Genomic DNA, 23231 nt, shown 5'->3' on the forward strand with positions numbered 1-23231 from the left:
CCTTCAGGTCAGCAACCCAACTTTCAAGTCAGCAGTTCAGCTGACACAAGGGTTTAACCCATTGTGCTACTGCAGCTCCTTCTTTAACATAATATACATAGTATAACAGCAACGATTTAGAATATGTATACTACATATAGTATATAGTACACATATATATGGTAGGTAGTTTGAGGATGGTAATATTGTAATATTATATATTACCGGCAGTGAATAGCATGACCAGAGGACTTTTGTCTGTGCTCTCTGTTGATGGAGAATTTTAAGGCTCCTAATCTTTATGGCTTATGGGTTTTTTTTTATTTTTAAAGTGGATTAGGAAAGGGCAACCCTTCAGTCACTTTCATAATCAAGACAGCCTTCTGTAAAATGGGGCCCATGGCCACTTTGACCTCACACCTCTGCCATCACAGACACATAGAGAGAATGGATTTGATCCAGATTCAAGTCATACTTGAAACTGACCCTTGGGAATGGATAGGGCTCAATTTAATCAGAACTAATTTGTGATATAGATTTTAATGGGTCTACTCTGAACATGTCTTAATATAACACCACTGTAAGTGAGGGTTCATGGGCTGAGGCCAGTCCCCTACTCCTTTATTTCCTTATTTATTTATTACTCCATCATTCTTCTAAGATGGGACTGTTGGTCTTTAGCAAATTTCCAAAATTTACTAGAAAATATGATAGCCAGTGGGCACAAAGAAAGGACCAGTTCCTGTCATATTGGAAAAAACTGCTGATTCCCTTCATCAGATATCTTGGGAAACAGCATGTATATTCATCAAAGCCATTCTCACTGTATATTTATGTTACAGCAGATGACTGTCGACAGAGTGCCTATGTGTCCTACTGAATGCTTGCATTCAGAAGCATGCATCTTCTGATATATGACAGCTGACTGGCATTTTAAATATCTGATGGAAAGGAATATGAAATCTGGGCCGTGCATTTTCTGAGATAACACTTCAGGGTTTTAAGACTTTATCGGTGCTGTCAAAATCTGCAGGGCAGACAAACAAAAAGAGGCAGGTGAAAACTCTTTCGACAGGGATAGCACGAGACAGGTCGACCTATTTGGCTCTTACACCAGACAGGCAGACTACATGAATTATTATGGTGGTTTCTAGGCCATGTAGTGAAGAGCCTGAAACCATGCCTTCATACACATTCACATATGAACTGGCCATCCTTATTGTGCAACCACAATGAATAAAGTGAAGTAGGAAGCATTACCACTGACAAAGTATATGCAGGTATTTATTTGCTTTAGATCAATCCATTCACCTAGATTTTGAGACTCTAGTGCTGGCTGTAAAGGCAGTCTTAGGGTCTCTCTATAAAGGTAAAGGTTTCACCTGACATTAAGTCTAGTCGTGTCCAACTCTGGGGGTTGGTGTCATCTCCATGTCTAAGCCAAAGAACCGGCGTTGTCCATAGACACCTCCAAGGTCATGTGGCTGGCATGACTGCATGGAACACCATTACTTTCCTGCCAGAGTGGTACCTATTGATCTACTCACATTTGCATGTTTTGAACTCCTAGGTTGGAAGAAGCTGGAGCTAACAGTGGGCGCTCACTCCGCTCCCCAGAGATTTGAACCTGCGACCGAAGGGTCTATCTATACTGTATAATTAATGCAGTTTGATTCCCCTTTAGCTGCCATAGCTCAATATTATAGAACCATGGGAGTTTTACAAGACCTTAGCCTTTTCTGCCAAAGGGTGCTTTGCCTCACCAGACTAAAGCTCCTAGGAATCTATAGCATTGAGCAATAAATGGCAGCTAAAGTGGTATCCAACTGCATTAAGTCTACCGTGTAGATGCACCCCTAGTGAGGGTTTGCACTTCAGAAGTAAGAAGTTTTGAAAAGTTACTACATGGCTGCATCCAAGGCAAAAAAAAAATCCCATAAGCTCTCCCTGCCCCTGCAGTAGAAGGACACTAACATACTTTCCAACTCTCTTGATTTGGCAGAGGTGATCCTGATCAATGCTCTGTTATCTCACTTTTTCAGTTGCTTTTACAATTTTCTAGTTTCTGTCTCCTTTTCCTCCTTTTCACTTTTGCCCTCAGTTCACTCCAATTGCTACAAAGTGCAATCAAGATACAATATTGGCTTGCATTTAACTTAGTGGGGTGAAAAGGAGAGGGATCAAAATCTTTCGTGGCTGAATAGGAAAACATGATGGCTCTCACAACACCACATAGGGTAAGGTTGTAGAAAATGCACTGGACTGCACTAAATAAAAGCCAAACCAAGAGGAGAACTCAGTATACATTACAATTATATTATTGTGTTTTGATGGAACCCCCGTGGTGCAATTGGTTAAACCCTTGTGCTGGCTGAACTGTTGACCGAAAGATCGGCGGTTTGAATCCAGGGAGCGGGGTGAGCTCCCATCTGTCAGCTCTAGCTCCCCATGTGGGGACATGAGAGAAGCCTCCCACAGAATGGTAAAAAATTAAACATCCCAGAGTCCCCTTGGCAATGTCACACCAGAAGCTATTTGCAGTTTCTCAAGTCGCTTCTGACATGAAAAAAAAGTGTTTTGATAAGACGTCTCCTTTTGTATTGTAAGGTTTGCCTTTGAACTCAATGGAGTTCATTCACTGGGAAAATATAAAACTTTTAAATTCATTCCCAAAGGGCAGAACAGGATATGTGCAAAAGGGGTGGGCATGATACAGTTCTCATATATAAACCAAAGTGTAATAAAATGCTTCAGAAATCTCTCGTTTCCTGGATTCTTTTTCTGTTTCAGCTAGATTTCAATATTTTTTATGGTGCCCCAACAATGCAGAGATAACAAGAATTCCGTCTAACAGAAGAAGTCACATTTGGATGAATAGCAGTATCCTTCTTAATACAGAAAGCATTTGATCTGGCAAATCCATCCAGTGTTTCTCACCACTTCCTGGCTCTTCCTCCTGTTCAGAGCAGAGGTCAACGCACAGGTGCTCTTCAACCAGCCTTGATGTGAAAGCCACTGAGTAAAACTGTGCTTCCAGAGTTATACGGCTATTCTAAAGAACAGCTGGAGGAGAAGAGCTGGATTTAGACACACTCATTTCAAGATCTCCGGATTTCACATTAATGGTTGGCTTGTGATATCCAAAACCCAGGCTCCTTGTGTCTGACTGAGCAAAGCGAGCAGCAGTTTTCAAACAGTGCATGCGTATGGTTTGCACCTCTTTCACTAAAACTGTAATCCCACCAGGCTTTGTAGCTTGAAGCGATACAGTTTATGATGCTGAATGACATTTCCAGGTTTTCCAGAGCCTTTTTGCGTTTTGTACCTCAACAACAACCACGAACGTTATCATGTACAGTAGAGTCTCACTTATCCAAGCCTCGCTTATCCAAGCCTCTGGATAATCCAAGCCATTTTTGTAGTCAATGTTTTCAATATATCATGATATTTTGGTGCTAAATTCGTAAATACAGTAATTACAACATAACATTACTGCATATTGAACTACTTTTTCTGTCAAATTTGTTGTATCACATGATGTTTTGGTGCTTAATTTGTAAAATCATAACCTAATTTGATGTTTAATAGGCTTTTCCTTAACCCCTCCTTATTATCCAAGATATTCACTTATCCAAGCTTCTGCCGGCCCGTTTAGCTTGGATAAGTGAGACTCTACTGTATTATATTAGTAGAAATCAAAGGCACTGGGATATTGCAGCATCTTTGAAATTAATGAGAGAAAGAAGTTTGTAGAATAAATTTTCACAAACTAGTATCATCTGATGAAGGAGATTCAATCTGCAAAAGCTTATGTTACAAACGTCTTTCTCTCATTAATTTCAAAGGTGCTACAATATCTCTTTGTATGTATTGTGTTCTTTGTTTATTTCTCTTGTTTTATTCCACCCATCAAAGCCCAGGCAGTTGGACTACGCTGAATTCCAAATGAAAGTTGGTTTGTTTATATAGTTTTTTTAAAAAACAGATTTGGAAGGTAATCAGAGACTGAAGGTGGTAGCAGATGAATGGGTGTCTCTTGATTCTGTTCTGTTTGTTCTTCTCAGATCATTTCTGTAGACAGCCAGTAGATGGTGTTATCTGCACTAATAATATGCAGAATTTCTCACGTGGACATAATCTGGTTTAATACAACAGAATCCAAAATGTGCAAAAAAGGGTGTACCGCTATTGGTAAACCGAAATGCAGACAATACACAATGCAAGCTTTCAAAACTTATATAAGTACCGTATATACTCGAGTATAAGCTGATCCAAATATAAGCTGAGGCACCTAATTTTACCACAAAAAAACTGGGAAAACATTGACTCTAGTATAAGCCGAGATACCAATAAAATTACATTGAGACATCAGTAGTTTAAATGTTTTTGAATCCTGACATCAAACTGTAATTTATGATATGACTGTTCAACGCTGATTAAATCATTATTTTCGTCTTCTTCAATGTAAATGTGCTTATGTATCCTTTTAATAATAATAGAGGGAAATAATAAATGTAATAATAATAAATGCAGTAAAATAATAAATGTAATAAATAGAGTAAAATAATAAATGTATTAATAATAATAAAAATAGAGTAAAACATGTATAAGTAGATAAAAGGGTGTAGTAGAGAGATATGTAGTAAAGTTGTAATGGAAAAGTCTAAAACTTATGTGTTTTGGTTTTGATTTTTCTTTATTGTTGGATTGCATACAATGTGATATGTCTGGGATACTGTAAAATGAGGAAAGAATGTATACTTATACATTTTGAATTATAAATTAATAATAATAATATTGATAATAAAACATGTATAGGTAGATGAAGGGTGTGTAGTGGAGAGATGTATAATGAAGTTATAATCGAAAAGTTAAAAGATTGATGGGAAATATGCTTGGGGATGCTCTTGATTTTTTTTTTTTGCTGTCGGATTGTATGAAACGTGATGTGTTTGAGATATTGTAGAATGAGGAAAATGTGAGCTTGTACATTTGGATTGATAAATTAATAAAAACAAAATTTAAAAAATAGAGTAAAATAAATGTAAAAGTAACAACAACAATAGAGTAAATATATGTAATAATAATTAATAGAGTAAAATAATAAATGTAACAATACCAATAATAATAGAGAAAAATAATAAATATACCATATATACTTGAGTATAAGCCAACCTGAATATAAGCCCACCAGGACCCTCACCCGAGTATAAGCCAAGGAGGGTTTTTTTTTTCAGTCCTAAAAAGGGCTGAAAAACTAGGCTTATACTCGAGTATATACAGTAATTTGGTTTGTCAAACTTTGTTTTTTCCTCTCTTTTAGAATAACAGATTTAGGTTAGTAGTTGGGCAAGTGTCCAAAGTTCAACAAGTAAGGAGAACTAGAAAAGAAGCCCCCAGTGGGGCAATGGGTTAAACCCTTGTGCCAGCAAGACTGCTGACTTGAAGGTTGAGTTGCTGATTTGAAGGTTGCCAGCTTGAATCCAAGGAGAGTGCAGATGAGCTCCCTCTGTCAGCTCCAGCTCCCCATGCGGGACATGAGCGAAGCCTGCCTCCCACAAGGATGGTAAAACATCAAAACATCAGGACAACGTCCTTGCAGATGGCCAATTCTCTCACACCAGAAGGGTCTTGCAGATTCTCAAGTTGCTCCTAACAAGAAAAAAAGCTGGAAAAGTGTTGTGAAGTTCCTTATATTTCTTGCCACCCATTGCTAAATATGATGGAGGGAAAAAAGAGAGGTGAGATGGTTGACATTGTGCCTCTTTCCAGTCTCACTCGAGGCCTGTGACCAGATGCAAGCTGGTTCCACTATGGCCACTAGAGGGAGAGGGCACGGCAGCCTTTCCACAGTAGTTAAATCTAGAGTTTGGAGATAATATTTTGAGGAATGCAATGCCCACAACCCCCTCCCCTGGCAATTGTAGTTATGGGAATCTGGGATTTGTAGCCCTCAAAGTCACTCCTCCAAATCCAGTTTTGTAACTCATGGTGTCATTCAAAATAGTTAACTGGGTTTTGATTGCTTGCCAAGCTGCCCCCTCATGCTAAATTTCCATATACTGTACAAACATATTCTGGTTCTTGCATAGGGCTGAAAAAGGGAACACGTGGCTCATGGGGCATAGTTCGACAGGGCTTCATTCTTCCAATTGATGTTCACTGAAGCCCAGCAACATAGAGAGGGCTACACTTCCCCACACCTCACACAGTTCCAGTGCAATTCCCAGTCCTCTATCATTTTCCTGCTTGAAAATATTCCCCTCACCCCAATTATTACTATTGTTATTTTAAATAAACAACCCTAATTTTACCATTTTACCTAAGGGATGCTATTTTATTATACCATTGTAAATGATGGGACTTAAGCATCCACAGATTTTAGTATCTATGGGAGCGGAAAGGGAGGATGAAGGCCCCAGAACCAAACCTCAGCAGATACCAAGGGTTACTATTCTTTACTACAGTAAAATCTCACTTATCCAACATTCACTTATCCAACATTCTGGATTATCCAACACAATCTGCCTCCCGCCCGGATCCACAGCTATTTCTCTAGGCAGCAAGGACAGAATTTTTTGCGTATTTAATTTCCGACAAGGTTGTTACTGTAAATTCATTTTATGCAATTCTATCTTTATTTGTTGGAGCCCCGGTGGCGAAGTGTGTTAAAGCACTGAGCTGCTGAACTTGTAGACTGAAATGCAAGTTCAAATCCCGGGAGCGGAGTGAGCGCCCGCTGTTAGCTCCAGCTTCTGCCAACCTAGCAGTTCTAAAACATGCCAATGTGAGTAGATCAATAGGTACCGCTCTGGTGGGAAGGTAAGGGCGCTCCATGCAGTCATGCCGGCCACATGACCTTGGAGGTGTCTACGGACAACGCCGGGTCTTCGTCTTAGAAATGGAGATGAGCACCAACCCCCAGAGTCAGACATGACTGAACTTAACGTCAGAGGAAATCTTTACCTTTACCTATCTTTATTTGTAATCAAATTGTTAGTAGCCAATGTTTTTGTAGTCAATGTTTTCAATACATTGCAATATTTTGGTGCTAAATTCGTAAATACAGTAATTACTATATAACATTACCATATATTGAACTGGTTTTTCTGTTGATTTGTTGTAAAACATGTTTTGGTGCTTAATTTGTAAAATCATAACGTAATTTGATGTTTAATAGGCTTTTCCTTTATCCCTCCTTATTATCCAAGATTTTCACTTATCCAACATTCTGCCGGCCCGTTTATGTTGGATAAGTGACACTCTGTTATGGGTTTGTGGAAAAACAAACTGCGTGTAGTCCTGTCCAGACTTATCCAGCCCTTTTGTACATCCACAATGAGCAAAAGAAACAAGCTAGGAAAATGGAAAAATCAAAGTTTACTCTTAAGTAGCAGAGTCAAGGAGAAAATTAAACAAGCAACTTCAAAATCTCAAAATCTCCAGCTTCAAAATAACTCAGTCCATTTGTAGCAACAAAACTCACATAAAGTTCTTTGCATTAAATTCATGCATCTTCTTTGGAGCCTCCGATGGCCTAGGGGATAAAAGCCTTGTGACTTGAAGTTTGGGTTGCTGACCTGAAGGCTGCCAGGTTTGAATCCCACCCGGGGAGAGCGCGGATGAGCTCCCTCTATCAGCTCCAGCTCCATGCGGGGACATGAGAGAAGCCTCCCACAAGGATGGTAAAACATCAAAACATCTGGGCGTCCCCTGGGCAACGTCCTTGCAGACGGCCAATTCTCTCACTCCAGAAGCAACTCCGGTTGCTCCTGTCACGTAAAAAAAAAAAAATCTTCTTTGGAGATTTCTTCAGTGGTGCAAGGAGATAAGCATAGTAGGCTCTCAGTCAGGAACTTACTCCGAATAAGTGATTCAGTAAGTCCCAAAAAACATTACAAACATTCCCCAAGTTATACTCCATTCAGGGAGTGGTTCAAGCTTGTTATCCTTGATTGTTCTAATTACTCAACTATGAGTTGTAATTGACCAGGTGTTTTCCCCTTAACACACACATACAAAAGTAGTGATCCCACAGAAACTTAGTCAAATACATGCATATACAGCAATAGACTCTACTGTATTACTACAGACACCCCATAGTTAAAGAATTGTAAATTACCTGAGTCCCCCTTACACTTCCTGCCAGTTTTCTGCCATGTCTGGAAGGCCCTCAAAACTTTGTTTTGTTTAGAGGGTAACATTAACTGTGAAGTTACTTTTACTGTTTTCACAAAACAGTGGAGGAGGTATATCACATTGTCCAAGTGCTTTGCTGCTCTCTCGTCCTTTGCTGTGGGTCATGAGATGACAATGAGGAGCAGGATGTTTTGTACAACAGACTTGCAACCTGTAGCGTTCAAATATATTTTAAATGAAAGTACTGCTTTGTAAGAAGAGGAAAGAAAATAATATGTTACAACTTGTAACTGTAGCATAATGAATGGTGGAAGGAAATTTAGGATTATAACTGTAATTAATGTTTTTAAAGTAACTTTTAAAACTCTGGAAATGTTGCTCAAGTTTCAGTGTAAAGTGGTTCTTCTAAAAGCTTTGGATTCACAATGAAAGGCTAAGAACTAGAGTAAACTGGAATTTGAGCAGCAAATCAAGAACTTAAGTGATTGCCAGGATAGATTTTAGCTGAGGAACAGGGTGAACTAACAAAAAAGCTTTTCAGTTCCTTACAAAACTGTTTTTTTTTAAAGTCTTGATCAAAAGTATCCATTATTAATAGAGAAGATGTGTCAACATTTTGGCAAAGAGGAACTATTCTCTCCAGTAATTTATCCAGGTAATTCTTAGCTCTTATACTGTTTGTGATGTCTTTTCACCACTAACAAGGTGTTGCCATGAAAAACACAGACATCTGCCATGATTAAAATGAGAAAGCTTTTACGAATTGTGTGCTCAGACAAAGCCAGTGTGGGGTAGCATCTGAGTCATAAACTAGGAATGGGGACGCCCAGGTTCAAATCCCCATTTGGCAAGGTGACTTGGCAACAGTATTCCTAGTCTTGAACTTCCACAGCTAGTATGACCAGTGGGACTTTATAGTCCCCCTCTCCTCTGTTCCTTCAAGTTTGAACAGGTTTGCCACAACAACCTTGCTTTCCATACCACTGATTACTTTAATAACATTAATTATTTAATAGCATTTTTGTAGATGGGCCAATATGGGGATTCCATCCTTCAAAAGATTATATTCTAATTCATGAAGTTATCTCCATTCTCCCCAAATGACATATGTGGCTTTCTGGATAATACTGATGTCCACGCTCAGCACTCCATCTATTTATTTCGGTTTGAGATTTCTTACAGTGCTTCTGATCTCACATTAAAGCATTGTGAGAAATGAGAATTGCTTGTTTAGCTGGCTGGCTTTAATAGAACTGCTGATGAAGAATGGGTAAAAATGTTGTTTCAGTTGGTTTTTGATAAAAAACAGCCAAAATCTGAAATTTCTTCATCTTTACGATGAAACTAATAAGTGTTATTTTTGAATGTGAGAAAAAGTATAATCCAGGCCTGATATGCTTCACATTTCTGTGTATTCAGTGACACTAGTTGCTACCATTTGTTTTCAAGTGGCCTTTCAGCTGTAAACATACATATAAACAGTAGGTACAACGTGTTCCTTGGAAGCGCTTTACCTACTGAATTTGACTTGTTCAAATATTTTTTGGCGAAAAAAATTACCAAATGATTGTCATTCTTTATAGTGTGTGACAATTTTAAAAGGAGATTATTGGATAATAGACTAGAAATTACTTGTGAATTCCTGAAGGTAGTAGCATTGAGTGGAGAATTCATTATATAACATCCACAACCAACTTAGGTCCTCATCACACTAGAGCTGGGATCCACTTTAGGGAGGGGTTTTTAAAAAGCTCAGCCAGACAGATCCTGGGCCTCACCAAATTACAAACCTCAGAATTCTGCAAGAGGCAGAAACTGGATTTAAAGTGGATTCATGCTCTAATGTGATGAGGCAGATAAAAGAATGTCTTGAGTAGGTTTGATTACTTGAAGCTAGATATCGAATTAGATCAGGAAATGTGTTGCCTTCTAGACATTTTTGGTTGATGACACCCACAAAATGTTGATAGCTCCTTTCTCTTCTCATATACAGTACAATCCCTGTATTTTTTTAGGACTGCCTTGGTTTCACCTTCCTGCCTCTGACATATGCATCCTTTAGGAATGTTCTCAGTCCTCAAGGCGATTCTATGGTTTGATTTCTCCAGAAGTTGCGATATAGGACAGTGGTTCTCAACCTGTGAGTCCCCAGGTGTTTTGGTCTACAATTCCCAGAATCCCAGCCAGTTTAAAGCTGTTAGAATTTCTGGGTGTTGAAGGCCAAAACATCTGGGGACCCATAGGTTGAGAACCACTTATATAGGACATAACAAATTCTTAAAGAGGACCTCACATTAGGAATTATTTAGGACTTTAGGATGACCCTGTGTTAACTTTGGGCAAAAGTAATTCATTTACATAGGATTTGCTATTATCTATTGTCACGAGTCAGATGCCAGCCAGTAAGATAAACTCAGTTTATTTAGTAATAACTCAAAAAAGCTCAACAAAAGGTCCTGGGAGCTTGCAACACTTTAACTTCAGTGTGATTAAACAGTCTGAAACAAAGAAACCCCAAAAACACAAACCGGAGTATAATCCGGATTATCTGGAGATATAATCCGGATAAACAGGACAAAGTGCCCCAAAGTTCCAAAATGTTCTGAAACCCAAAATATACAGGAAAGGTCCCAAAACTGAAAGGAAGCCCAAAGCGGGCTAGAGTCAACAGCTGAAAGCAGTGAAAACAAACCAAAGCCAAAAAACACAGACAAAAGCGAAGAGTCGGAAGCCGGGCCAGTGGTCAAAAGAACGGAACGTAGTCATAGTAGTCGTAAGCCGGTCCGGAGTCAGGGCAGGAGAGGAACGTCAGGGTCGGAGACAAAGCCAACGGTCAGCACAGGAAGTAGCCACGGGGACAGGAATGAAGCCAAGCCAAATTCAAGAACGAAGAGATACACCAGGTCGTAGTTCAGTCCAGGGTCCAAGGAATGAAGTCGTCACAGTAAGGTCCACGTCACGGGGTAACACAAAGAGCCAAAACGACGGAGGCAAGCGGCAGATCGGTTGCAAAGTCCCAAGCCAGTCTTCGGAGTCACGTACAAGAAACCCAATGGCGCCCAACAACACCTTGCCACACGCAAGGTACAATGACCAAAAGTCCCCAATTTATTTAGGTTTCTTTGGGCCTCCAAACAACCAACGCCTTAGGATCAGGTGTCCCAAGCTTCTCATCAGAGTCTGAGCTCCAAACAGCCAACGCCTTAGGATCAGATGTCCCAAGTTCCTCATCAGAGCCAGAATCGCCCTGCCCACGCCCAAGCCTGTCCACACCTGCAGAATTACCCTCATTCCTCCAAGCAGACCATGTAGGGTCTGCTTCTGAAGGACTCCAAGCTTCTCCTGCGTCCTCAGCATCCATGGGCCCAGTTTCCTCCCCAAGATCCTCTGGAGGCTGTGCCCAATCTATGCCAACCCCTTCCACCACCACCACCGGGTCCTCAACAGTCATTTCCATCTCAGGATCCCCTTCCAAATCCCCAAATGAATCCTCATCTGAGGATTCCTCAAGTATCTCCCAGAGCCTTTTCCTGTGTAAGTCTTCCAACGAGCCCTCCTCGCGAAGAGTCTTCCTTCCCCTCCTGATCCTACCATTGGCACTAACAGCCTCGGAAGACTCACTCACAACATCTATCATCTCCTTTTTCTATGGTAAGTTCAGGAACATACCCTCGTGGATACAAGGCTTGTACTGTTTTATTTATCAAACTTGTTCAATCACATCTTTTTAGAAAAATGAAGTTTTAGGCATGAATTTCTATTAAAACAGCTTTTATTGTGAAGATTGTAGCTTTGGTTGTTGAACATGCAGAATAAAAAAGTGTCTGTTATATAATGTAAGCATACAATAGCTTTGTAAATATCCTGGATCAGCAATTTATTGGTATTTGGAAGCTCTTTCTGGATACACAGTTTTATGCAATAGATTGCAAAAGTGATTTTCCTTATGCAAAGATATAAGGCATCTTGTTTACATTCTCACCAAAGATGTGTTGCAATACTGCAAAATATATATTTCATAGTACACTCTCACTTATGTACAGAATAAAAAGATAAAACTATATAGCCAGACCAGTGTTTGTTTTTAAAATGCAAAGAGAGAGAAAGTGACTTCATTTGTAATTTATGTGCCAAAAATAAAGGAAATGTTCTCATTATTTGATCTCTTAAAACTCTGTAGGTTGGTTACTACTGAGCACATATATTAGAATTACTGAAAACCAATTACATTTTTTCTCCTTCCTTTCAGTAATAACTTGCACCCTGAGTAGTACGGATCATGTAGGCCCCGCTCTATTGTATTTTCTGTTAACTTAATGAGCTTTCTGTGAAAATCAAATATGCCCTTGACCATCTTGAGCCCAATTTCTGCAACTACATGGAAACATCTTGTTTGAGAGCATGTGCTTTCACAAAACACCCTAGCAACAAGGGTCGAGCTGGCCTAAGCTACAGTATTCAATCACATCTACAATGTGTTTCCGCCATGGTGAAATGAAATAGATTTAATTTATTTGCATTTTTGGAGGACAGTGTTGCTCTAAGCTTGCACTATATAAAGCTGAAGGGTAGGAGATAGCCTTGCTGTAGGTGAGGTACAAATTTAGGAACACAGTTCTACCTTATACTGAGTTAGACTAATGGTCCATCTGGTTTCCAACAGTTGACACTATCTAGGGTGTCATGCAAGTTGCTTTCTTAATGTTACCTGAAAATGCTGGAGTTGAACCCAGGACCTAAACATGAAAGAAATGTACTCTGCCACTGAGCTGCATGAACTGAAAAACAATGTAGCAATGGCAGGGATGGCTTGTGTAAGTGTGTGCACTGTGCACAAAATGGGGTGACTTGTACTGCACACATTAAGTTCACACTACAAGCTTTTGTTGGGGAAAATGTAAAAGAAATGGGAATAGTGTCATAGCTGGGTTAGTATGAAACTAGAGCTAATATGGGCAAGATCCTATGATAATTATTAAAAAATAAAAATAAAAGTTAAATGAAAATAAAGCTTTCAAAAAGATGTAAAATTGTGTGGCCATGAAATGGAGATTGTGCATTTCCTGGCACCAATGAAAGTGTAACATTTCTTACTGCATGCCAAATATGGCAATAAAGCTTCTGGTTGGAGGAAGAACTGCATCTCTGCAGTAAAACATTCCCATTTTATTTTTTACAAAAATGTGAATAAATGTCATGGTCATGGTCACAGATTAATAAGGGAAAATACGTTTGTCCCTCCCCCATGAAGGAAATTATTTGTCTGGATGTCCCACACCAACCATGCATCTTTTGTGCTGTTTATAAAATGGAAACAAAGACTGCACTTTTTAAAGAACAATTGGCTGATGTGTGATGGGAATCCCCTATGCATAGCACCTGAGATCAAGGTAATTGTCTACCACTCATACTATCCAAAGACTTTACTGAATGATGCTGCTATCTGTGCCACTCATGCATTCAGGGATAACAGCAAATTAATGACATGATTACTGTCCCTATCACACCTTAAAGCGCTGCACAACTGTGACACTTTGGTGACCTGCCATTTCGTGACATTTCCGGTTAAAGGCCCAGCAATCTACCCTCTGCAGTTCAGCCACTTCAGTATTTTTTACAAACTTATTTCATGAAAGCAACTTCGCAATTTCTGCGAGGTATAGTAAAAATGCCGGCACAGAAGCCACTGGGGGATCATTGCACCAGGTAAATTGTGGTACTGTGATGTGATTGTGACTATTGGCAAGTTTTTTTCCCATCAATAGCAGAGGACAGGTTTGTCATGGGGAGGTGGACCGGCAATAAGTTGCACCCAGCATTGTGCTGTAGGAACAATCCTGCTTCTATGCCAGTTTGCCAGGGCGAGAAAGTCCTTAACTTCAACTGCTGTGGCAATTGAAGGAAACATCTTGAGGAAAAAAGGGTGGTAATGCACACAATGTAGTGCAATAGGGTCCATCCTGCTGCTATGCCAGTTTGCCTGTGCGATAAAATCCTTAACTTCAACTGCTATGGCAATTGAAGGAAACATCTTGTGGGAAAAGGTGGCAGTGAATTTAGCAAAGGAAACCGGGCTCTGCCTTGGAAAAGACTTTAGCAACATTGGTTGCCTCCAAGTCACAAGCTGGGCAGTATTGGTAGGGGACTAAAGGCTATAAGCTCATGCATTTCAGGACCTGCCCTGTTGTGCAGCAGGACAGAGCTGTCTGCTTCCCATCAGTGTGTATGTGTGTGTGTGTGTAGAGGGGTACAAAGAAGAAAGCAGGATGTGAGGCTTTCAGGAATACAAAATGTGCCTGGTAAAGGTTGGAAGTAGGGTAGAAGTGCCATTCGGGCTCCACTTCAGACAGCAAAGTATCTTCAGTCAGCCCTAATGATAATTCACTAAAGTGAGGATGATCAGCATGTAGCCCGCATGTAATCTGCAAGGTTAGTTTGGCATCCCCTCCCAGCACCCTATATTTGGGCATGAGCAACAACTCAGTACAAGCCATGGTCTTTTAAATGGGTTTTGCAACCAGAAAAATTACCATTAAACAAGGATTTCCTGCATGGGTCAATGCCATTTCCCACTTCGCTGCTGAAATCTGCTGGTTGCCATCTTTTCACAGTGCAGTTGCATGGGCAGCCATGGCATATCTGGATGGGGAAAACCAGCCCCTAAACCCACTGCTTGTGGGCAAAGCTGCTTAGGACAGCACTGTAAGTATACTATAAATGTAAAGATAAAAGAAAGAGGTTGAAGCCATTACATAGTATAACAAACTATGCTGAGCTTTACCACTAATAATAACCCTTGGGCTTGCTCTACCTGGAAGGCACTCCAGACTTTGTGCTAAGAATTCAAACAAGCCAGAGTAAGCTTGAAGTTTCCAATTTCCTCAGTTTGAATTCAGAAAGAAGTTTATCCCAACAAGTTGTAGCCTCACAGTTTTTTTTAAAGCAACAAGCAGATTCACACAAAACCAACAAACCACAATTAGGTTGTGGTAATGACAAAGCCACCAAGCAGGTCACAGCATGAAGAAAAAGTAACTGGAAACGATTTGTTTCTGTATTTTTCCAGTCTGCTTCATTCGGATTTCCTCCATGAAGTCTTCCTGATTCATAGGTAGAGTTCAACTTAGGAAGGGAGTGAATCACAATGTAGGGTTGCAGAAGTCACTCTTGTGGTGTATTATTGCGAAGTAAAGAATGGATATGCTAGTAGCATACTGATTTGAATGGACGAGAGATGGCAAAGTTAACCCTTCCCACCACATAACCACACCACTGTTGCAAACACAGTTCATAGTTTGCACTGCATTAGTTGAACAAACCTTGATAGTCATTTTTCCAAAAAAAAAGAAAGAAAGAAAAAGAAAAGTGTCCCTCCGCAGGGACTAACATTTGCTTACTCACTTCGAAACTTCTGTTTGTGAACATGTTACTAAAAGGATAGTTCTCTCTTCAAGGACAAACCATTGCATTGCAAGACGTGTGCCATAAATGGCCTTTTTGTTGATGGAAGTGCTGCGTAGAAAATACATTCACAACATATTTCTGACTTGAATTCTGATCTTGAATATCAAAATCTGTAGGATCAATAGCTCAGCAAGGAAGTGTTGGTGTGGCCAAGTAAGGAGGAGGAGAACCAGCAAATCAGGCACAAAAGCAACCAATCAGAAGGTTCATGATACTGGGTTAGATGAAGGATTCTTTTTTTCTTTTCAGAAATTAGGGTTTCTCATTAGAAAAAGCACTTGGGTATATTCCTTTTTGTGATATACAACAAAAAAATCTTCAAATAATCTCCCAGGATGAACAATAAGGCAGGAAAAAGGAAGCACACTGCAGTAGTTTACTGTGGACAGGAAAAGTTGTTTGAAGGCACTTTCCTCCTAAAGGATTTTCTTTTTTTCTTTCTATTATCCATTGAGCATATATATTATTTATTTACTTAGAACTTTCTCTCTCTCTGCATAGCAGTTATATATAGCTCACTACAGTACAGAGCGACAGCTGACTGACAATACATCTGAAAAAAGAACATTCTATTAAAATCTGCCAGCTTGTCGTGTTCATTATGCTGTAACAGCTTTAGACCCTTTTCGCTCACAGTAAAATGAGGAGCAGTGTTACAGTAGTGCTGGAAAGCAATTTTTTTTGGCAGTTCTTTATTATAGCGTTGTGAATTTAACTTGCAACAAATGAACAGAAGGTGTAAGCAGAATAATGAGTCAGTTTGTTAAGGGTCAGCAAATCAATGGGCAGCTAGGGATGAAAAAGCAGCCATTTAAATTTGTTTTTTTTTCTTCTTCTTTAAAAATACAGATTGTTTTCCCTCCTAAAACACTGAATAATATAAAATTCAGGAGGAATTAAAGAAAGTTGTGACTTCTTTGCCTGAATTCAGGTTGATTGCTTTATTAACTGATGCTGCTGGATTCTGGTAATTGCTGACATCCTTGATAGTCTTCAGGTTCCTTCGACACATCATTTACACTTCCTTCTGTACAGTTGCTCTGATGGAGCTGAACATTTTGCCAATAGCCTCGAAAAGTGGGTCACAGAAGGTGTGGATGAAGATAGAATAAACTCGGCCAATGCACTGGATCTCGATCAGATAGCTCCTGATGCAAGGCACCACCGCCCAGATGTGGAGGAACGACAAGATGGCAAAGTAAATGCCCCAGATGAGAGCCATGGGAATGCCAAAGAGTGCCGACAATAAGCGATAAAACCAGTATTTTGTCACAGTGAAGGTGGTGAAGCTAGCTTTCCAGATTCCATCGAAACTGTGGGTTCCCTCAGGTTCAGCAATCACATCTTCAAAGTCAATCTGCAGTCAAAAGGCAACACAAAGGTCAGAAAGTGAGGCAACACCGATAATCCCACATACACATTTTTATGCCAGTAATCAGAAAATAACAATAATTGCAACTCTAACCAACCATTTAGTGGTGAAAGACTGAGGGCCCTTCCCCACTGCCATATAACCCAGAATATCAAGGCAGAAAATCCCACAATATCTGCTTTGAACTGGGTTATCTGAATCCACACGGCCATATATTCCAGTTCAAAGCAGATAATGTGGGATTTTATTCAGCTGTGTGGAAAGGGCCTGAGAGATAACTGCCATGCTACTTCATATTTCTGACCAAGATATCTGAAAACAGATACAGTATGATCTCTGGTATCTACTAGACCAGTACCTGTAATTCCATATATTCACAAGAAATGTGGAAACGTATTTCTCATGGATACAAGGGTCATATTGTACTGGGAGAGGAGACCGGCAGAAAGACTGGGGGCAATGGGGAACAGGGGAGTAAAGCAGGGTCGAACCGGGCTTAATGTCATCTTGTGTATCAAAATGCTGGGAAAAATGCAAAAAGTTTGCTTTACCCTGTGAGTAAAAATAATTTCTTTGATACTGGGGATCATCTGGTATAGATAGTTTTAAAACTTTTAAAAAATCTTTGAAATCTAACTCACTGTGTTTCATATGCCTTTCTGTTATGTCAGGCTATGTTAAGCTATTTCTCAAAACTTTCTAGAGGTGTTTAGAATGGGGCCTTGGATCTAGGATCGGGTAACCAGTGATGGTCAGTTATTGGTAGCGGATAGGGGTATCATTGGGACTTGTGGTATTTAATGTTATCACTCAGGTGAGGATGGGACACAAAATAGCTGCTGGTGGCTACAGGACCATGTTGAGGCATCTGCACAGCTGGATCATCACGTGTCATTCCAAGGACTCCATATTCACTACAATATAATGCAGTTTGAAACTGCATTATATGGTAAGTGTAGACCCATATAATGCAGATCAATGCAGGTAAACTGCATTATATAAGTCTACACTTATATAGTACAGTTTCAAACTGTGTTATATGGCAGTTTAGGTAGGGCCCAAGATTGGCTCTATTTATTTATTTATTTACAGTATTTATATTCCGCCCTTCTCACCCCGAAGGGGACTCAGGGCGGATTACAATGAACACATATATGGCAAACATTCAATGCCAATAGACAAACAACATTCAGTTTTAGACAGACACAGAGGCATTTTTTTAACATCTTCCAGCTTCACGATTTCCGGCCACAGGGGGAGCTGTTGCTTCACCGTCCATTGGTGGCTGTTCTTCCTCTTCTTTTCCTCGTGAGCAGTTTTATGGTGTTGTAGATTAGTTGAATTAGCCTCCCGCATAAAGCATCCCTAAATTTCCCTAATTGACAGATTCAACTGTCTTTCGGGGCTGCTAGGTCAACAGCAAGCCGGGGCTATTTTTTTTTTTAATGGTCGGAGGCTTAACCCGACCCGGGCTTCGAACTCATGACCTCTCGGTCAGTAGTGATTTATAGCAGCTGGTTACTAGCTAGCTGCGCCACAGCCCGGCCCCTGCTTGGAATTTTGAGCTTGTAAATCAGTATCAGGTTGATTGATGCCTGGATCCGGACCCATGTATGTACCAACCCTACCTAATAAAGCTGTGATCTATTTATATCCAAAACTTTGTGTTTGTCTGGTTTGTGTAGAGAATATCTGTTCATGGAAATTACTAACAGTTTATTGCCTTTGCATGACACTCCAGATCACTATCTCAAATCAGTTGCATCACTGCTGCTAGGCAGACTGAGACGTGGAGCAATAGATTCAAGCTACAGGAAAAGAAATTCCACTTAAACATTAGGAAAAATGTCCTGATAGTAAGAGCTGCCTGGCAGTAGATTATGCTGCTTTGAAGTCTTAGTGGAGTCTCCTTCTCTGGAGTTTTTTTTTTTTTAAAGAAGCTGGATGTTCATCTGTCAGATCCTATGTGGCAGAATGGGCCCTTGTGGTCTCTTCCAACTCTATTTCTATTATTCACTCTGCATAAGGGTAGAACTAATTCTGTACACAGCCAGCCTACAGTATGTACTTGGACTGCAAATCCTCCATATCTCAACACACTTAGACATCTCTCAGGTAAATGTTTGAAGTGATATGTCCATCTGAGTATGTATCACTTACTGTGGTAGTATTTGTGTGTTCTCTTCAAAACCACAGTACTGTGAAAATGTTAATACTGTTTACATTTAATTCTGTTTTAATATTTGCATGTTTGTATATTTTAAACTGTATGCTAATACTTTATGTTAAGCAGCTTTGTGTCTCTTTTGGGAGAGACAGAGTGGGGCATAAATAAATATAACAACAACTACTACTACCAAACTTATCCTATTACTACTATTACCAAGCTTTTTGCCTTTTCATACTGAAGGACAATAGTTTCCTTGTAATATTTGACTGCTCAGAAAAAATCCCACTTGTTTATATTTTAATGCTTGAGGATTTATCATATTTTTAGTCAATTGATGACTAGCTTTTATCAAAGGAAGCACGCATTTTCATGGCTTCATTCTGAAAAGCCAAGGTATCCAGGAGGTCGTCATAACATTTCCACAAGAAAATGAACAGAAACATGTTGAAACAAAATGGCTTATCCACACAACACATGAACATGGCTTTGATATAATCCACAGCACAGGATGTTCATTGGAGCCAAAATAACCAAACGGGAGGCACGTCAGGTACACAGTGAAAGGAAAACACAAGAGGCTTCGATTCTAAGAGCTATGTATTGGTTCAGAGTACACAGACTATTCTAACCCCTTCACAATGCACCCTGAAAAATTGCTCTCTAGAACAGAAGTCAATGTATAGCTCTCTGCCCATATGCAGCCCCTAAGGCTACTTCTGCAGGATTCATTCCCTCTAGTGACCCATGTTGTTTGGCAGAAAAGGCAGGAAATCTGTCAAACACTCTGCCTGATGTCTAACAGTAGAATACAGTAACAACAAATTAAGTTTACAATATATTAAACTCCCAACTTGGAAGACACACAACTAACCGCTGGGCCTTCAACTCCCAAAAATCCTAAAACAGGCAAACTGGTTGAGATTTCTGGGAGTTGCAGGCAAAAACACCTGGGAGCCCACAGATTGAGAACCACTGCTACAGAATCATGGGAGTTGTGTTCACACAAGATTTTTTTCTTTCTCTGCCAACTAGTATTGGTGTGTCATCAAACACCAAATTTCAGAATTCCATAGTCATGGCAGTTAAAGTGGCATCAGACTGTATCAATTCCACAGAGTAGATGCACCCAAAGACCCCGAGGGACTTGGCAGAAGGCAGCTTTCTATAAACTATGTCTACTCTGCTGATTTCAGTAAGATTTACTTAGCACTAAATAGAGTTGGAATTCCAGGCTTAACCTAAAAGAATTGTGCTTATTGAAACCTGCAGAGAAAGACTAGGATTGAAGTCATCTCATAGTTCTACACCTGCAAGGATCTACTTCTATCCAAGTTCAACATAGATGAAAAATATGAAAATTAAGTTTTTGGAGGTTTTTACATCTCAATAGGGAGAACATATTGCTCAGCTGGCTGGAATAACTGTTCTTCTGTGATGAACATTAAAAGAAAAATATACTCCAGTGACTTATTTCCACAGGCAGGTTCCTAACGCTGCTCAACAGTTTATATTTTCACATTCTGTATAAATGATGATGGATACTTCCATGTAGCGTGCTGCCTCATAAAACACCTTGGTTACTTTAAAAGGTACAAGTTAAATAAAAAGCTAGATGGCTTGCTTTTCAAGGAAAAACACTCTTGATGTGTTTGACAATTCTTGGCTTCAAGTGGTGATTGAATCCGGGCTGTTTAGGGCTGTATCACGAAATATGCATTATCCACACTAAGAAGCTCAAACAAACCATATTCTCTGGTGACAGAAGATTGATATCTATTTCACAAAGAAAACTTGAAGCTTAAGAGGGTTTTCTTCTCCATGGAAACTTAAGATTATTTGAAGGCAGGGACAGACATCTTTGTATCCACCTGCTCCTACTCAGTATTACTTAACTTTATTTTCATCACTTTCATTTGGGATTAAATTTTATTTTCAGTTGATTTTCAGTTATTGGGGAATAGTGGGGGCAAATAAAGCCAACCTGCAATGCATTGTTATGTTTCCGTACCCTGTTTTCCCGAAAATAAGACAGTGTCTTATATTAATTTTTGCTCCCAAAGATGCGCTAGGTCTTATTTTCAGGGGATGTCTTATTTTTCCACAAAGACGAATTCACATTTATGGTTGAATTTTTAAAAATGAAAATGTATTATCTACTGTACAGTAGTTGTCATCATAAAACAGCATAACCAAACTGTGAATCCTTTCAAGAATTTCTATATTATATTTTATTGCTATACTGTTTTTAAATCACTGTTTTAAATTTCTGTTTGTATGTAAATTTATGTTGTTGTTGGGCTTTCCCTGTGTAAGCTGCCCTGAATCTCTTCTGGGAGATGGAGGTGGGATACAAGAATAAAGTTATTATTATCATTATTATTATTATTATTATTATTATTATTATTATTATTATTATTATTATTATTTCTTGTTACTACCTTTATTTCCATGTACAACAATCTATGGCAGGGGTCCTCAAACTTTTGAAGCCGAGGGCCGGTCCACAATCCTTCAGACTGTTGAGGGGCCGGATTATCATTTGAAAAAGAAATACAAACAAATTCCGATGCACACTGCACATGTCTTATTTGTAGTGCAAAAACAACGACAACAACAAGAACAATGAAAGAACAATACAATATTTAAAAATAAAAACAGTTTTAACCAACATACATTGATCAGGATTTCAATGGGAAGTGTGCTCCTGCTTCTGGCCAATGAGATAGTCAAGTTAATTAGGGTTGTTGTTGTTGCTGTTGTTGTTGTTGTTGTTGTGTGCCTTCAAGTCATTTCAGACTTTGGGTGAGCCTAAGTCTAAAATTTATTTATTTATTTATTTATTATTTACTGCATTTATTTACTACATTTGTATCACACCCTTCTCACCCCAAAGGGGACTCAGAGTGGCTTACAAATTATATGTACATACAATATATTATATTATTAGCATAGCACAATATTAGCATTATATATTACTATATTGAACTATACCACAATACTGTAATATTATTAGTAATATTATATGTAATATAGAATATATAATTAATATTATATGGTATTATTATTAGTGTTATATTGTATTACATTTTAATATTATTATCAATATTATATGTATATACAATATATTATAAAACTGAGGGTGGGGGCCAGGTAAATGACATTGGAGGGCCGCATCCGGCCCCCGGGCCTTAGTTTGGGGACCCCTGATCTATGGTATGTACATTTACCGATTCTGCATGCTTCCAAACAAAAACTTTACTAGGTCTTACTTTCGGGGGAGGCCTTATATTTAACAATTCAGCAAAACCTCTACTAGGTCTTATTTTCTGGGGATGTCTTATTTTCAGGGAAACAGGGTAGCAATTCAGGGACTTTGTCAGGCAGAAAAAAATCAGAGGAGTTCCAGGGGCTTTTAGAGGAAGGGTGGCTTGGAGACCACAGGTTGTACTTTCCCCAGCCCTCGAGGATATTTCACACACATTTTTCTAGAAAATATAGGGGATATATATCCTATGGGAAATTTTTATTGTAAGTTTATTTATATATTGTTGCATGGCTCCTTGGAAATCATAGCCACCTGTTTTATTCAACTTGGGGTGGGCATGATCCAGATTCCAGGGGGACTATACCATTGTTGACTTTCCAAAGCTCTGGGTTCATTACCTCTGGTCACCTTTCAGGCCAATTTGTTTTTTTTAAAATGTGTCATAGTGATGTGTCCCACTCCCAAAATAACATTCTGTGTTGTTTTTTGGGGGAAGGTGGGATCTGAAAATGTTGCTAGAATTACCACGATCTTTGGGGTTGGTCTGTGCAAATCCAAAGAGTCACACTGGACTTGCAAGAGGGATGTCTGTGGCTGCTGACTGTAGTTGGCATCTTATTCAACATACACAATACCAAAGGACATATGAGCTGATCTCTACCTGCTACATCCATTATTGTTGTGTGCCTCCAAGCTATTTCCAGCTTATGACAACTAATGTACAGTATGCACAGAAATTAGTACATGTTTTTGTAACACTATAGTTCTCCTCCCCAATAGTCTGAAGGACCGTGAACTGATCTTCTGCTTAAAAAGATTTAGAACCCCTGCTATAAAGTATG

The 23231-nt window shown here is 39.3% G+C and overlaps 1 protein-coding gene across 2 annotated transcripts in view; it reads right to left on the reverse strand.

The window, feature by feature from the left end:
- Positions 1-11872: 11872 nt before the first annotated feature.
- The window catches only part of cav1 (caveolin 1), a 39848-nt gene continuing 28489 nt past the window's right edge, over positions 11873-23231 (reverse strand). For both annotated transcript variants that reach the window (XM_003221213.4, XM_008111164.3), the window contains exon 3: positions 11873-16939. In XM_003221213.4, the coding sequence (XP_003221261.1) occupies positions 16598-16939 (342 nt within the window). In that variant the 3' untranslated portion in view covers positions 11873-16597. The remainder of the gene's footprint in view (positions 16940-23231) is intronic.

Source organism: Anolis carolinensis, chromosome 5, assembly GCF_035594765.1.
Source record: "Anolis carolinensis isolate JA03-04 chromosome 5, rAnoCar3.1.pri, whole genome shotgun sequence".
Taxonomy (NCBI): domain Eukaryota; kingdom Metazoa; phylum Chordata; class Lepidosauria; order Squamata; family Dactyloidae; genus Anolis; species Anolis carolinensis.